The sequence below is a fragment of the Myotis yumanensis genome, unplaced genomic scaffold, assembly GCF_028538775.1.
Source record: "Myotis yumanensis isolate MYYU_CA2020_CCGP unplaced genomic scaffold, mMyoYum1.0.hap1 SCAF_16, whole genome shotgun sequence".
NCBI lineage: Eukaryota > Metazoa > Chordata > Mammalia > Chiroptera > Vespertilionidae > Myotis > Myotis yumanensis.
In genome coordinates this window covers 46,230,235-46,245,978 of record NW_027223767.1, presented here as the reverse complement: position 1 = coordinate 46,245,978, position 15,744 = coordinate 46,230,235, and the positions used below count along the sequence as shown (strand labels likewise).

The 15,744-nt window shown below is 40.7% G+C and overlaps 1 protein-coding gene across 2 annotated transcripts in view; it reads left to right on the top strand.

Moving 5' to 3' along the window:
- The first annotated feature begins 4,572 nt into the window (after positions 1-4,572).
- The window catches only part of LOC138993982 (ABC-type organic anion transporter ABCA8-like), a 52,758-nt gene continuing 41,586 nt past the window's right edge, over positions 4,573-15,744 (top strand). The window contains exons 1-4 of one of the 2 annotated variants that reach the window (XM_070393537.1): positions 4,573-4,743; positions 8,181-8,282; positions 9,911-10,118; positions 14,341-14,505. In XM_070393537.1, the coding sequence (XP_070249638.1) occupies positions 8,187-8,282; positions 9,911-10,118; positions 14,341-14,505 (469 nt within the window). In that variant the 5' untranslated portion in view covers positions 4,573-4,743; positions 8,181-8,186. Of the gene's footprint in view, positions 4,744-8,180; positions 8,283-9,910; positions 10,119-14,340; positions 14,506-15,744 lie in introns of those variants that run through there. The other variant, XM_070393538.1, reaches the window with a different exon arrangement.

Below are 15,744 nucleotides of genomic sequence, written 5' to 3'. Positions count from 1 at the left end.
TTATGAATAATTAATTTCAATGACAGTGGGCTTCTTTATTCTTATATTAGATGTGAATTTCTCAACAGTGGCACTATTGACATTGCCCTGGATAATTCCTTGTTGGGGGCGGGAGGAAGAAAGAGAAGCTGCCTGTGTACTGTAGAATTTTAGGTGGCATTCCCGCTCTCTACCCACTAGATGCCAGTTGTAACCTGCCCCTGAGTGTGACAACCAAAAATGTCTCCGACATTGTCCAAATCATCCCCCTTGAACTAGAATGATGTGTCAGGAGGACATCTGGGGAGGGAGGGGATGCTGGTCAAGGAGACTTCCTATATTTTATGTTGAGCAAGTAGAATTTGGTACTGTTTTCTGGGATTAAAAAAAAAAAAAAAAAAAGCTGTGATATGGAAAGCAGAGAAGAATCCAGATTTTGCTTTTTAAAAAGTCCAACTCCTGATTAGATTACCTGAGTCAGCAGGTCAGTGTAGGTCACTCTTGGACAAATGCTTTTTTATTGACCTCTAGCTGTACTTGGTTGGCTGGCTGAATCGTCTCATAAAGAAGTGTCTTATAGAGGGAATCTGATATTTGTAAGTGTTCTCGTGCCTCAGACAAAAGGGGCTGATTTCAAAATATAAAACACTACCTTTACAAAAAAAAGAAGAAGGAAGAGGAGAAGGGGGAACCTCACTATTTAAAATAGGAAGAAAGTAAAGAGCTCAGTCAGTGAAAAGCATTTTCTCCACTCGGGTTTTCTGGACTTTTGGATTGACTTCTTGACTCAGGCAACCTAATCAGAGTTTGAAGCTAATTTTGGATTCGGTGTTCTTGAGCCAAGAGAATTGCAGCCACAACCTCTCCCCAGAAAGCAGTCTGAATGAGACTTTTCAAAGCAGGGAAACAGTTCAACCATAATGCAGACATGTGTGAGGGTGGGGCAAAGGGGTAATGGCCACCGTAAAGAGAAGGTAAGTACAGACTGAAGGTAAGTAGGCAACTCCATAGACTATAACAGGATATATTACAGAGCAATTTACATATGGGAAATTGGGCCGGAGTGAACAGATGGCAAAGCAGTTTTTTGCAAATTATTCTCCTCAGACAGACACCTGTTACAATACATTTTAAAATATATATATGTTTTTATTGATTTTAGAGAGGAAGGGAAAGGGAGAGAGAGAGAGAAACTTTCTTGATGAAGAGAGAAAGAAACATCAATTAGCTGCCTCCTGCCTACCTCGAGCCCGTGACCTAGACATGTGCCCTGACTGGGAATATACCTGGCTTTCTTACAATTGTTGTGGTAGAAACGTTGATCTGACATAGTCTACTACATCTACCCCAAATCAGAAGCACCCAGCCAACTTCTGTTTGAAGTGCATAGGTCTATGAATATTTGTAAAAGGGCACAGTATTATGAACTCAGTGACTCAATTACGTGTAAACTAAAAGCCCGTTGCATGAAATTTGGCGGGGGGGGGGGGGGGTCCCTCAATCCAGCCTGCACCCTCTTTTAGTCCAGGAGCCCTTGGGGGATGTCCGACTGACAGCTTAGGCCTACTCCCCATGGGAAGTGGGCTTAGCCATAGTCGGACATCCTGAGCGCTGCTGCAGAGGCGGGAGAGGCTGCATCAGGCTGAGCAGTGCTCCCCTTGTGGGAGTGCACTGACCACCAGGGGGCAGCTCCTGCATTGAGCGTCTGCCCCCTGGTGGTCAGTTCACGTCATAGTGACCGGTCCCTCTGTCATTCAGTCGATTTGCATATCAGCCTTTTATTATATAGGATCATTTATGCATGAGAAAACAAAGACTCAATGAACATGAATCATAGCATGTTCTGGTTAATGTGCCCCCAAAAAATTTCATTAGAGTAAAGAATATTGAAATGATAGAGAAGTCATCTGGTCAGCTGGTCAAAGATAGTGGGAATGACATATTCATATCAGACAAAGTAGCCTTTGGAGCATAGAACGTTACCAGGGATAAAGATGGGCATTACATAATGATAAAAAAAGCCAAGAAGACACAAACATCCTAAACATGTATGCACCCAATACCACAACTTCCAATTACATGAGGCAAAATCTGTTAGATCTGAAAGGAAAAACAGAGTCTCTAATTTTTGTTAAAATCTTCACTACTCTTCTCCCAGTAATCAATAGAAACAGTAGACAGAAAAAACAAACAAACAAAACAGAAAAACTTAACAGCAACCAACTAGATCTAACTGACATTTATCTAACACTCCACTCAATCAATAGCAGAATATATCTCCTTGCATTTGCAATATTCATCCAGCCAGATGATATCTTGGGTTATAAGGCAAGTCCTAATCGATTTGACGTAAAAAATAAATTTTCTGACTATACAGTAATAGATTTGAACTAGAAATCAATAACCCAAAGATAACAGGAAAATCTACAGAGACTTGGAAAGGAAACAACACCTTGCTAAAGAATGCATGGCTCAAAGAGTAAGTCTCGAGGGAGATTAGAAGATACTTGGAACTGAATGAAAATGTGAAAGAGAGGAGTGAAAATTCTGATTTCCCAGGTGAGATTATCAATTGGGCAGTCGAGAGTTTTGTGTAGAGAGGAGCTTCCCTCTGATGAAACTGTTTCTTTTCTCATGGTTTGAAGACAGTGCTTAAAAATTTTGGTGTGAGCCACAATCATCTTGGCCATAACAGAGGAAAGCTTATGCATACTGGATTTCCTCTATCAGGTTGCTCTTTATGATATGATACTGAGTATACATGCCAGTATAAGCTGATACCGAGCATATTGATTTCAGAGTGAGGAAGAGGGAGGGAGAGAGGGCTAGAAACATCAATGATGAGAATCATTGATTGGCTGCCATCTGCATGACCCCTACAGGGGATTGAGCCCGCAACCCAGGCATGTGCCCTGTCCTGATTGATGAGTCGACACTTAACCACACCAGCTGGGCATCTAGATAGATCTTACCCTGTAAGTCAGTGACCAAATGACTCACATTTAAGACAAGATGTTCTGGAGGAAATGAATGGATAGACAGATAATTTGCAGCATGGGTGGAGACCTTCCTATTTCCACAATCTGCTTAGGTTGGAAGAACTCCTCTGCAACTAAAGCAAAGGGCTTCATCCACCCACACCCTCACTCAAAACACCAACTCCAAGAGCCAACCCTCACTGTGCAAGATTAAGTTCATCTTCACTGAGCTCGATGTATTTTCTATTTGGCAAGTTAGGCGAAGGCTCAACTTTCCATTGAATATGGTGCACTCTCATTTTCTCTCCCAAACTGCTAGTCTTTTGCCTTACAGTTGCTGTGCAATACCACCTAACGAGCTTCCTTTAAAACATAAGGAAATGGCCAGGCTGGTGTGGCTCAGTGGTTGAGTGTCAACCTATGAAGCAGGAGGTCATGATTCCATTCCCAGACAGGGCACATGCCTGGGTTGTGGGCTTGATCCCCAGTATGGGACATACAGGAGGCAGCCAATCAGTGATTATCATCATTGATGTTTCTAACCCTCTCTCTTTCTCCCTTACTCTCTGAAATCAATAAAAATATATATTCTAAAAAAATAAAACACAAGGAAATGCTTTGGAGTTAGACAATCACCTGGGGACTACAAAGAGTAGTTAGTGCCTGAATACACTGAAAATAAAAAGAAAAAAGGGAGACTATTGGCTTTTGGTCCTCTGATTCAACTGTAAGACCCAACTGCCCTTTTTTTTAATCCTCACCTAAGGATACGTGTATTGATGAGAGAGAGAGAAAATGAGAGAGAGAAAGAGAAACATCAAGGTAAGAGAGAAACCTCAATCAATTGCCTCCCATACAGGCCCCAACTAAGGATCAAATCTGTAACCTAGGTATGTGCCTGACCAGGAATGGAGCCAGTAACATTTTGGTGCTCAAGATGATGCTCAAACCAACTGAACCATTCTGGCCAGGAACAAATATAAAGTCTTAACTACAGAAAAGATGACTCCCTTCAATCTCTGTGGAAGTCTGAAATAGTTGATCTGGTTTTTAGTTCATTGTTTCCATGGTGCCATCTCCATCTCAAAGTGACTACAGATTTAGTTAAGTAATTTGCTGCATTTTTGTTTTTATTCAGAAGCCTTCAGTAGATCCTGATTAGAGATCAAATATGAGACGTTTCCCATGTCTTCTACGAGTCTGTGGCTAATGGAGAGAGGAACAAAGGCATGTTATTGCGCGATTAGAATTATCTAAGGAGATTGCTATCAAAGACTGAGGCAGGTTCTAACGTAGTTACAGAAAATTGTTGCTTTTTGAGCTTGTGAAAAGAATATGACTCGTGAGATAGTACTGATTTTTAAGTAGGATAATCAGTTGGGAAATAGACTTTTAAAACTTTTTTTAAAGTTTTTAACTTTTTCTTGGTTCTGCTACTTGGTAAAAAATAAGTTTATTCTGAAACTCTCATGCTTCTGTTAACTGAAACACTGAGAATGAAGATAACATATAATTATTCAATTTTACAAAAAGAGAGAGAGGGGGAGAGAGAGAGAGAAATAGTTCAAGGGCAGTCACGTGAGTGTGATTTCTGTCAGGCCAACAGAACTGAGATCATAACTTCTTCTGAAAATAGTCTCCCCAGGAACTTTCCACCGAAGCCAAACAGTTAAAGCAAAATCTATAGATGTGGCCAAGTTCAGGGAAGAATGTGACTTGCTTCCTTCTATAAAAGGACAGCACTGGGTAAAATGTGTTCCTAGATTATGTGCTTCACGTTTCAAAGGTGAGTTCATTGTCTTTTTTCTGGTTTTTTTGAGAGTGTGTGTGTGTGTTTTTCTATCACAAAATTATGAATAAGTCTTTAGGAATTGAAAGCCAACTCTCTGTAGAGAAACTATTTTGAAAATGAATGGACTATTTGGATGTGTTTGGACATCTGGTATTTAAAATTGTAAAGATGAGAGCATTGAGTTATAACATACGTTTTTTTAAAAGTTTTGCAACTGTTATGTGGTTTTAAGCCAGAAACTGAAGGTAGGAATAAGCTGAAATCGGTTCAGAGATTGCGGAGAACTAAGAATACTGAGAATTCATTTGTAAACCTGAATTGCCTTTGAAGGTCTTTACTTTTATTGTACAATAACTTGGGGGTATTGCGATAAACTGTTTTTCTGTCTTCGAGTCTGTTTATGAAAAACATTTACAGAAACACAGGGGTGGGCAAACGCAGGTTGACAGTTGTGAGAACACAAAGCACCTCATTTCTTCTTGTGTTATAATTATTTGCTAATTACTGTCTCATTTTCCACACGATAGACTGTGAACCTGCCTTTCGCACCCTTGCATGTCTATTGTTCCTTCCTCTCACGCTTGGGCTCTAAGAATTTTAGAAATGAAAGCTGCCTTCCAGGGTTTTCTGCTCTGTGCACACCACGTATTGGGTCCAAATGTGAAATGTGCAGCTTTTCCTCATCCCAACACTCGTTTGCTTTGCAGGACACAGAGCTTTCACACGCCTGCAGTGTAAACATTTTGTTCTGAATGCAACAACCATAGGACAGGGGGAGGATCAGAGTTGGTACCCTTTGAAACTGCCTACTGCTTGTATAAAAAGGTTGTTAGTCTTTGGATTAACTACAGAACATACGTAAGTTCAGGAAAAATACAGTAGGCGATGCTAACTTACAATGGAAAGGCTAAGGGGTTGGAGCCACGCTGACATTTTCATGCTACATTGGGCTGTGGCTGATTCCACTGAGAGGAGATCACCCTCTTGGCCAGTTTATCCACCTGCACAGCCCTGCACAGTCGCTTTAAAAGTGGTTATTCTGGCCCTGGATGGTTTTGCTCAGTGATTAGAGCATCGACCTGCAGACCAAAGGGTCACAGGTCAAGGGCTCATACCTGGGTTGCAAATTCAATCCTCACCCCTAGTCGGGGGGTGGGTTGGAGTGGGGGAGAGTATGGGAGGCAACCAGTTGATGTGTCTCTCTCACATCAGAGGGGGGTGAGGATTTTTTTTAAGTGGTTACTCTGAATTCTCTGCACTAGAACCATCTATGGGGATTCTGAATTCTCTGCACTAGAACCATCTATGGGGATCCAGTGAGCCCCTCTCACTGGACACCCGCACCTAATGCTTTTTTCCAAGAATCTCTTCCTCCCTCCACCTGCCTCTCCATGGGCTCTCCAGCGTCTTCACTCAGTCCTCTCCTCCCTAGTCTTGCCTCTCAGCCTCATGAAACATCCACGTGTAGGTTCTTCCTCTGGCAATGCCCTCGGAGGCTGTCTTGGCTAATAAGCCTGATGTTGGAACCAGCTTCCAGACCCATTTCTCGAGCTTCATCTCTAGGAAATAGCACAGCCCTGTTGGCATCTTCTTCCACGAATGGAATGAGAGCTTCAGGCAGGGGCACACTCACCCACTAGTTATCACGGTGGAGGAGTCCATGACAACGGCCTGCTTTCTATCCCTGGCCAATGTTGTGTACACATAGAGGGAGCAGAATGCTTGCTCCAGGTTCAGGACTTAAAAGCCACATTCAGGGTGGAGATGCTGCTCTGTGCTCAAAAGTCCTGACCTAGCCTTCGAGTCACTGGGCATGCCTCCCAGAAAACTAGGGATCGTCCCAGAATCCCCTTACTTCCTAGAGATCAGCTCAGATGCACAGTTTGCTCCTGCAGTGAGCTTTGCGAGCATTCCCGTCCCATGGTGTTCAGGGCAGGCTCAGCAGGTCGTGTTGTGTGATATTGGTTATGAGGCAATGGGAAGATGTGGCACTGTTGTTAGGCATTGAGGCACCTCCTTCTGGGAGGTATTCTGGGCGCTTGCTGGAAAAAAAAAAACAAAAACTATGTATAAATTCCCCTACCTAATCCTCACCACAACTCCAACACTCTCTCTCCTCTCTCTCCTGTGCTCAAGGTTGCATATGCTAAATCTGTGACTTGCTACTTTTACCTGGTGGAGGGCTGTGGTCTACTGTGTATTCCTGGTGCAATATCTACAGAAGCATAACGCTGATCTCTGCAGACAATTTTGGGCAGAGTCCCTGGAATGTTTTCACAATAAGCTGGCCTCCACACAAGTCAGAGGGTTCTAGGTTTTGCACCCAGCTAACACCTGTCTGAGCCCAGTCAGGTCGAATTTCTACCTCATCTGGAGCCCAAGCTCAAATGCATGACAGCCTCCCCATAGGAACCTATACAGTCTATCAGCAAATCTAATAAGTACCCAGGAAAAATAAATCTAACTTATATATACTTTAAATTAGAGATTGAGCCAAATTTTATAATAACCAGAATGTTTCGGGTTAGGTTCCAGCAGAGGTTAAGTACCTAGAAAGTCTTTCTTTTATGAAGGGATAGGTTTTCATGAAAAAGAAAAGATCATTCCCTTGGAAAGGCCAAAATTTAAGAGTAACCATTATGCCCTGGTGGTTTTGCTCAGTAGTTAGAGTGTCAGCCCACAGACTGAAGGGTCACGGGTTCAATTCTGGTCAAGGACATGTACCTCAGTTGCAGACTGAATTCCCTGAATCCCCAGCCCCAGTCAAGGCAAGTGTGGGAGGCAACCAATCCATGTGTCTCTCTCATATCAATGTTTCCCTTTCTCTGTCTCTCCCTCTCCCTTCCACTCTCTCTAAAAATCAGTGGAAAAACTATCCTTGGGTGAGGATGAACAACAACAGACAGATTCCAAAATGGTGGCAGAGTAAGTGGATACTACACTGACATGCTCCCAGGACCAAACTGGAATTACAACTAAAATACAAAATAACCATCCTAAATAAACAACAACGAAATTAAATAAATAATTCTTTTAAGTTTCGAAAGATTTTTTTTAAAGAGTAGTTTTTTTAATTATATCTTTAGAATAAGAGGTAAAACATGGAAGGGAGAAAGAAAACTTGATAAAATATAACAGAAGGTAAGAATGTGGGCAAAACTAGAAGCAAAGGAAAACCAGTTTTAACATGAGTATAAAGCACAATGAAAGAAAAATCCTCCAAAACAAGAACTTATTCATGAGAAAGATGGGGGCAGAGGGGAGCAGGTCCAGTAATAAAATGCTAACTTTGGAACACTCAGGTACTAGGCACTCAGATTCAGAACACTGGAGTTCTCAAGCTGCTCGTTTGTGTGTTTGCAGGATTTTTTTTCCCATTAAGACTATCATATATGCTTTACCTTCTTCCCTTTTCTTTTCTTATGAAACAGGGCAACATGAATAAGAGAGAGAGAAGTGTGTGTCAACAAACTGGGGCCTTATTATGCAAGAATTTGCTTAAAAAATGGAGAATGAAAAGGGAGTCCTTAATGGTATGATTCAATATCTGTTTCTCTTCTTTATTTATGATTGAAAAATGTCCATTCCTTGGGAGGTAACTGTTTATTTCCCCTCCATAAAACAAAACAAAACAACACCTTTATACAATAGAAGAAATCTTTCTCAAGATATTTTGATAACAGACTCATCATTTGAGGTCTGAAGGCACTGAAGTTGGTCAGCAGCAGAGAACCCAATCAATTTTTAAAAGTCAATGGTCACACTTTTTTTAAAAATGTATATTTTTTTAATTAATTTCAGAGAGGAAGGGGAAGGGAGAGAAAGATAGAAACATCAATGATGAGAGTGAATCATTGATTGGCTGCCTCCTTCACGCCCCTGACAGAGGATCAAGCCCACAACCCAGGCATGTGTGCTGACTGGGAATCGAACCTGTGAACTCCTAGTTCATGGCCCGATGCTCAACCACTGAGCAACAACAGCTGAGCAATGGTCACAGTTTTTACCAGTGTTCCCACGCATAGATCCTTGGGTTAGGATACTGGTATTCTGGAGATGTGGTAAACAAATCAACCCACAGAAATAGCAACTGGCACTTTTCTCTTTTGAACCTTTCTCTAAAAAAAAAAAAAAAGTAAATCATTCTCTTCAAAAATAGTGGGTAATTTAGAAATGTGATTAGTGCCAAGAAGAAAATTAGTATTAGAACTTGTAACTATACCATATAACAAAAAATCCCGGTTAAACTTTGATATTTAAAAAAAGAAAATCAGATAGTCTTAGCTAAGTAGCACTTTTCACTAAGGAGGGATTTTACTGTATATCTATTGTGAAATTTTTTCCACTGGCGCTGTGGATCAAAACACTTAAACTCCTAGTAAGCTCTAGCTCAGTGGTTCTCAACCTTCCTAATGGTGCAACCCTTTAATACAGTTCCTCATGTTGTGGTGACCCCCAACCATAAAATTATTTTCGTTGCTACTTCATAACTATAATTTTTCTACTGTTATGAATTGTAATGTAAATATCTGATATGCAGGATGTATTTTCTTTGTTACAAATTGAACATAATTAAAGCATAGTGATTCATCACAAAAACAATATGTAATTATATATGTGTTTTCCGATGGTCTTAGGCAACCCCTGTGAAAGGGTCGTTCAACCCCCAAAGGGGTCGCGACCCACAGGTTGAGAACCGCTGCTCTAGCTGGTTTGGCTCAGTGGGTAGAGTGCTCACCTGCAGACAAAAGGGTTCTGGGTTTGATTCTGGTCAAGGGCACAGTCCTTGGTTACAGGCTCCTCCCAAGCCTGGGCCCTGGTTAGGGCTTGGGCAGGAGACAACCAATTGATGTGTTTCTCTCACATGGATGTTTCTCTCTGTCTTTCCCTCTCTCTTCCACTCTCCCTAAAAATCAAGGGAAAAATGTCCTTGGGTGAGGATTAACAAAAAACAAATAAACAGAACAAATAAACTCCTAGTAATAGTTCATTGATATTACCCAGACTGCTGAAATTTGTACTGTCCCTGTTGTAAATGGTTCAGAATGTGTGCTATATTGAAATGAGAAAAGTGAACGAGACAAACTGTATGACCCAATGATTGTGGGTGACTTATTTGAAATCATCATTTTCTTTGTTTTTTTTCTCTTGCATTGTGTAGGAATGGTTGAGCTCATTGCTCCTACTGCTTTCTTTGTACCTATATCCTACTACTCATGAAGTCACTGATTTCTCTTCACTGCCTACCATGGACCTGGGACGGGTAGATTCATTTAAACTGTCTACTACACTTACGATTGTATACACACCTCTCACCAATATAACCCAACAGATAATGAAAAAAGTTGCCTTGGCCTCCTTGGTAAATGGTGAGTTTTCTAGAAATCTAAGAGGAATTTCTAATGTCAATAGTTGGTTCAATTTGACTGCAGGTGTGTGCATTTAATTTGTATTTCCGTTCATCACCATATCAGTTGTCACCATTTCTAGGTAATGAGAGATGTGAATGTATTTTCCCTTTCCAGAGCATAAGAGGCCATATCTAAGTCAAAACTATGAATGTATTTCTTGCCAAGCAAGGGATTACCACTTGCAGTGTGCAGTCTTTCAAAAAAAGAAATCGACTGATGTTGTGTAGGGTTTGGGGAAACATGGAATACACAAATGGGTAGATGTTGAAAAGGAGGAGTGTTTAGCAATTTGTTGACTTGTAGCTGTGGAAGCTTTGTTACTGGAATGAGACTATTGCTCTAACAGGGGTGGGCAAACTTTTTGACTCGAGGGCCACAATGGGTTCTTAAACTGGACCGGAGGGCCGGAACAAAAGCATGGATGGAGTGTTTGTGTGAACTAATATAAATTCAAAGTAAACATCATTACATAAAAGGGTACCGTCTTTTTTTTTTTAGTGTTATTCATTTCAAACGGGCCGGGTCCGGCCCGTAGGCCATAGTGTGCCCACGGCTGCTAGCATTTGCTTATTATTAAATCCAGAAAACAACCAATCTTTTCTCCTCTTAAATTTGATTATAGGAGCCAAAACCGGTTTGGCTCAGTGAATAGAGCGTCGGCCTGCGGACTGAAGGGTCCCGGGTTCGATTCCGGTCAAGGGCATGTACCTGGGGTTGCGGGCACATCCCCAGTAGGGGATGTGCAGGAGGCAGCTGATCGATGTTTCTCTCTCATCGATGTTTCTAACTCTCTATCTCTCTCCCTTCCTCTCTGTAAAAAATCAATAAAATATATTAAAAATAAATAAATAAATAAATAAATTTGATTATAGGAATTTTATTCTCACCTTTCATTACCAAAAGGATTACCTATGTTTGAAGATTCTGTTGAAGAGTATTCTGAGTTTTAGTTGTTCTCCCTTTTATGGTGAGGTACTTATCAATGAAAAATAAGATGAGCATTCTTACTGTCAAGATCGTGTCTGCGACAATTTCCTGAAATTTGAGGAGAAGCAGCCTAGAGCAGAGGCAAGATAATGACATAGAGTCAGAGAGCATTTGACGAAAGTAGTTCTGTGTTATGTCTATAGAACGTTTTACAAGTCATCAACTTCTCTGAGTCTCACCATCATATTTAAAATGGAGTTAACAGTATTATATTTTTCATGAATATTCCAGTTGAGAATGAGGGACTTCCAATTCATCCTGTGGTAAGGAAAAGGGGCATCTTTTGTGCCGCTTAAGGAAAAAGAGTGTCAAAGCACAGCTGGATAAGTGAGTGTCAACAGCAGAGGGAGAAATATGTGTCTACTTCTCTGGTCTATAGCAATGTGTGCTGCCTTCATTCACAGGTAGGCTCCCCCCAAAAGACGCAGAGTTAGTCTTCAGAATCTCCCGTGTTAGCCCTACCACATAAACAGATCGTTCCCAACATTTCAAAATAATTTTGGAAAATATACCCATGAAACAATGGTCTTCTTTAGATAAGTCTGGATCTTGGTCCGTCAGGAACTAATCTCATTGGATAGGGAGAGAAAAGTATTGTCATTGTCCATTGGTTGGGTTTCCAGGTCCCCTTGTAAACCACATCCAAACCACAGGATGTGTGAATGGAAGAGGACCAGTATCGTAGATAAATGTCAGGGTGTTTACTAGAAGGCAGACTGGATGTCAGTCAATTAAAATCAGCAGTTTTGGATTTTTTTTACAAATAGAAACGCACACTTCAAAGGGGAGTCTATGGTGATTGCCCCATAAATGTGAATTGAGTTATAATTTGACAGTGGCTTACTGCTTGCACAACTTTGTGACTATCCTGAAAATCATGAAATTGCACAGTTTAAAAGGATGACTTTTATGGAACTAAATCTCGAATTTTTTTAAAGAACAGAAAAACATGACTTGGGAGGTACTCAGTATTAATTTTAGGCACCATAATTCCCTACCAAGAGCGGTATTATTGTCAAGGCAACCTGTGACTCTTGCTCCACCCAGTCCCTGGGAGTTATAGAATTAATGTCTCTTCTTTTTGTCAACCTCTGTGCATAATCCACTCTGGCCCCAGTAACCATGCATTTTGTCTTTGGATTCTGACTCCGTATCTGAACTCGGTATCCAGAAGCCCACCTGCTCTGCAGTCTGTATTCATGACTGCACATCCCAGATTATGTAGACTTTTCTTTCCTGTCCTTGCTTCCCTGCACACAGGCCAGGAGGGTGGGTGTAGACCTCCCTAGCTTTCCCATGGCACCGCATGGAACATCACACCATTAGTTCCACTTGAATCTGAATGTCAGCACTGTGCATCTTGCCTGCAAACACTGAGTCTGCTTTTAATTCAAGATCTTAACTTGATCTGCCTGACAAACTGAGGCCTACTCTTCCTGTCTACCCTGAGATGGGTTAGTTCCTACCCTGTTTCACAGTGTCCTCCTAGGGGTCCTGATGTCATGAACATGTGCTTCTCAACAACACCTTTGTTAAAAGTCACAGGCAATTGCAATAATAAATATTCATTAAATGACTATTGTGTGCTAGATCTTTACATGGAGTTTGTCTTCACAATGAATGTGTTATTATCTTTATTTTACAGTAAGGTCATTTGCAATAATGATAATAAATATTCATGAAATGCTACTATGTGCTAGAGTTGTAGACTTTATTCTATAGTAATAGGATATTATTCTGTAATATTAACAGTATTTTTCTGTATTATATTTATCTGTACTATGCTTACTATTCTGTACTAATAATAATTGATATTAAGTTTATTTTACAAATATGGAAATTGAGTTAAAAAGGTTAAGAGACTTACTCATGATTATAACATATTTAATGAAAAATATTATCCCAGCCCTCACCAGTTTGGCTCAGTGGATAGAGCATCGGCCTGCGGACTGAAAGGTTCCAGGTTTGAATCCAGTCAAGGGCATGTATCTTGGTTGCAGGCACATCCCCAGTAGGAGGTGTGCAGGAGGCAGCTGATCGATGTTTCTCTCTCATCGATGTTTCTAATCATCTCTGTAAAAAATCAAATATATATATAAATAAAAATTCTATTTTAAAAAAAGAAAAGAAAAATATTATCCCAGGGGGAAAATGTTAATTCTATCAAAATACATGCTGCCTGCTCCCTCTACTTTGATCTTTGACATACCCACCCCAATTCTGAACTTTTCTTCCATTTCTTCTCATTTTTTTTCAGTCTTACTGAAGCACCTATATGGCATTGAACACAATATTAGCAAAAAATAGGGATTATTTTAGTGATATCAACATAAGCACTCACATATTTTTTAAGTTTTCACTCTTTTTTTCCAGCATATTGACTATACTGTAAGGTTTGTTAAAGAGAAATGAAGTTACATAGTTATTTCTACCTGATATAAACCAGTACCTAATTGTGATATATATATGTAATTTTAGATTTATTGTAATGCTAATTATAGATTACTTAATGCTAATTCTTCTGTGAGTAGTTTAATTGATATGATATATTATATGTAATTAAAATTGGTTCAATAATTCCAACATATGAAAACAATTTTTATATATGTTTTCTGATTTTTCTGATTATGCACTCTCTGGATAAAATTATAGAAATGTCTGTCCCACCAGCTAGCATGGCTCAGTGGTTAAGCATCAACCTATGAAGCAGGAGGTCACAGTTCACTTCCCAGTCAGGGCACATGACAGGGTTGTGGTTTGATCCCCAGTGCGAGGTGTGAAGGAACAGCCAATCAATGATTCTCTCTCATCGTTGATGCTTCTATCTTCTCTCCTTCTTCCTTCCTCTCTGAAATCAATAAAAAAATATTTTTAAGTAGAAATGCCTGTACCCAACTTTGTGCATGACTTACTCCAAATCGATATTTGATTTAATTTTATTTCCATAAAGAACTTTAATAAAAGCAATTGAATGTGAAACCTGATGTTAGTCTCCTAAGAAATTATCTATAATAATAAAAGCATAATATGCTAATTAGACCAGACATCCTTCCAGACGACCTTCTGGAGGAAGCCAGGGCTGCAAGGGAAGCCCAGGTCTCTGGTGCCAGAGGGGGAAGGAAGGCCTACTCTTGCATGAATTTCATTCATCAGGCCTCCAGTTAATTATAATATTCCTTTCTTATAATGGCAGAGACAGACATCTTGGGACTGTCTGATGGAGAAAGTATTGAAGAAGTAATGGAAAAATTTCCTTTGGGAGCAGTAGGAGTCATCTTTACTAATACATTCTCATATAATTTGAAATTCTCACAGGAAGAATCAATTTCAAAAAGGAAGGAACACAGAGACCATACAGGTAACTTTCTAGTTATACAATTCCACTACTTTCTATTTAATTTATGTCATAAGGCATATGTGGGACTAGATGTTAGTGCATGAATTTTAATATCTTTATCTGCGATGGTGATGTCAACAGGCCAATGAACACATTTCAAAAATGTACAGTGATTTTGAGGTACATTAACATACTGTATTATGTTGTAGTTTTTTATATATCTCATCTAATAAAAGACAAATAGGGTAATTAACCGTACCTCCGATACACTTCCCATTGGCTAATCAGGGCCATATGCAAATTAACTGCCAACCAAGATGGCAGTTAACTGCCAACCAAGATGGCGGTTAATTTGCATACATAGGCGCAATCATGGGAGGCGAAAGGGGAAGGATGGAAGAATGATGATCGGAGACCCAGGCGGCAGGCAAGAGCTGGGGGGTGGGCAAAGGCGGCTCAGCAGGTGATCAGCATTGGAAAGCCTGGTGGCAGGCGAGGCAACAACCCCAGGCCGGGGGTGTGGCCTGCCTGCGGCCAGTGATCGCATTGTGGATCGGAGGGAGAGAGAGCCCGGTCACAGGCCAGCTGGCACACCCGGACCTCCCGGGGCCGGGGTGCTGGCTGGCCTGCTTCCCCGTGATCGCCATGGCACCCCCGGCACCTCAGCACCTGAGATGCAAAGGTTGGGGATGAAATGACTTTTCTCAACCACATCTGCAAATACCCTGGGGAAGGCATCACGAAGAGTTCACAACTGTCTTACTTGGCCAGGAAGAAAACAGTTGGCAACGGAAACAATCCCTTACATCAAAGTTGAGGTCCCTCTGGGTAAAAAAGAATATTTCCAAAGTAAAGGAGGGAACAGGCAAAAATAATAGGTTCTCATGACTTCCACTGAAGTTTGAGCATATGACAGTCAAAATGAACAGACAAATTAAAACAGACAGTGGACCAAACTGGTTTGGCTCAATGGATAGAGCATCAGCCTGCGGACTGAAGGGTCCCAGGTTCGATTCCGGTCAAGGGCATGTACCTTGGTTGCAGGCACATCCCCAGTAGGAGGTGCGCAGGAGGCAGCTGGTCGATGTTTCTCTCTCATCGATGTTTCTGACTCTCTATCCCTCTCCCTTCCTCTCTGTAAAACATCAATAAAATATATTTTAAAAAATTAAAAAAATAAAACAGACAGTGGACATTCAAATGACCCGAATCAACTGTCACTGTTTGTCCCAATAGCAGCAATGCTTATGTGATAATATA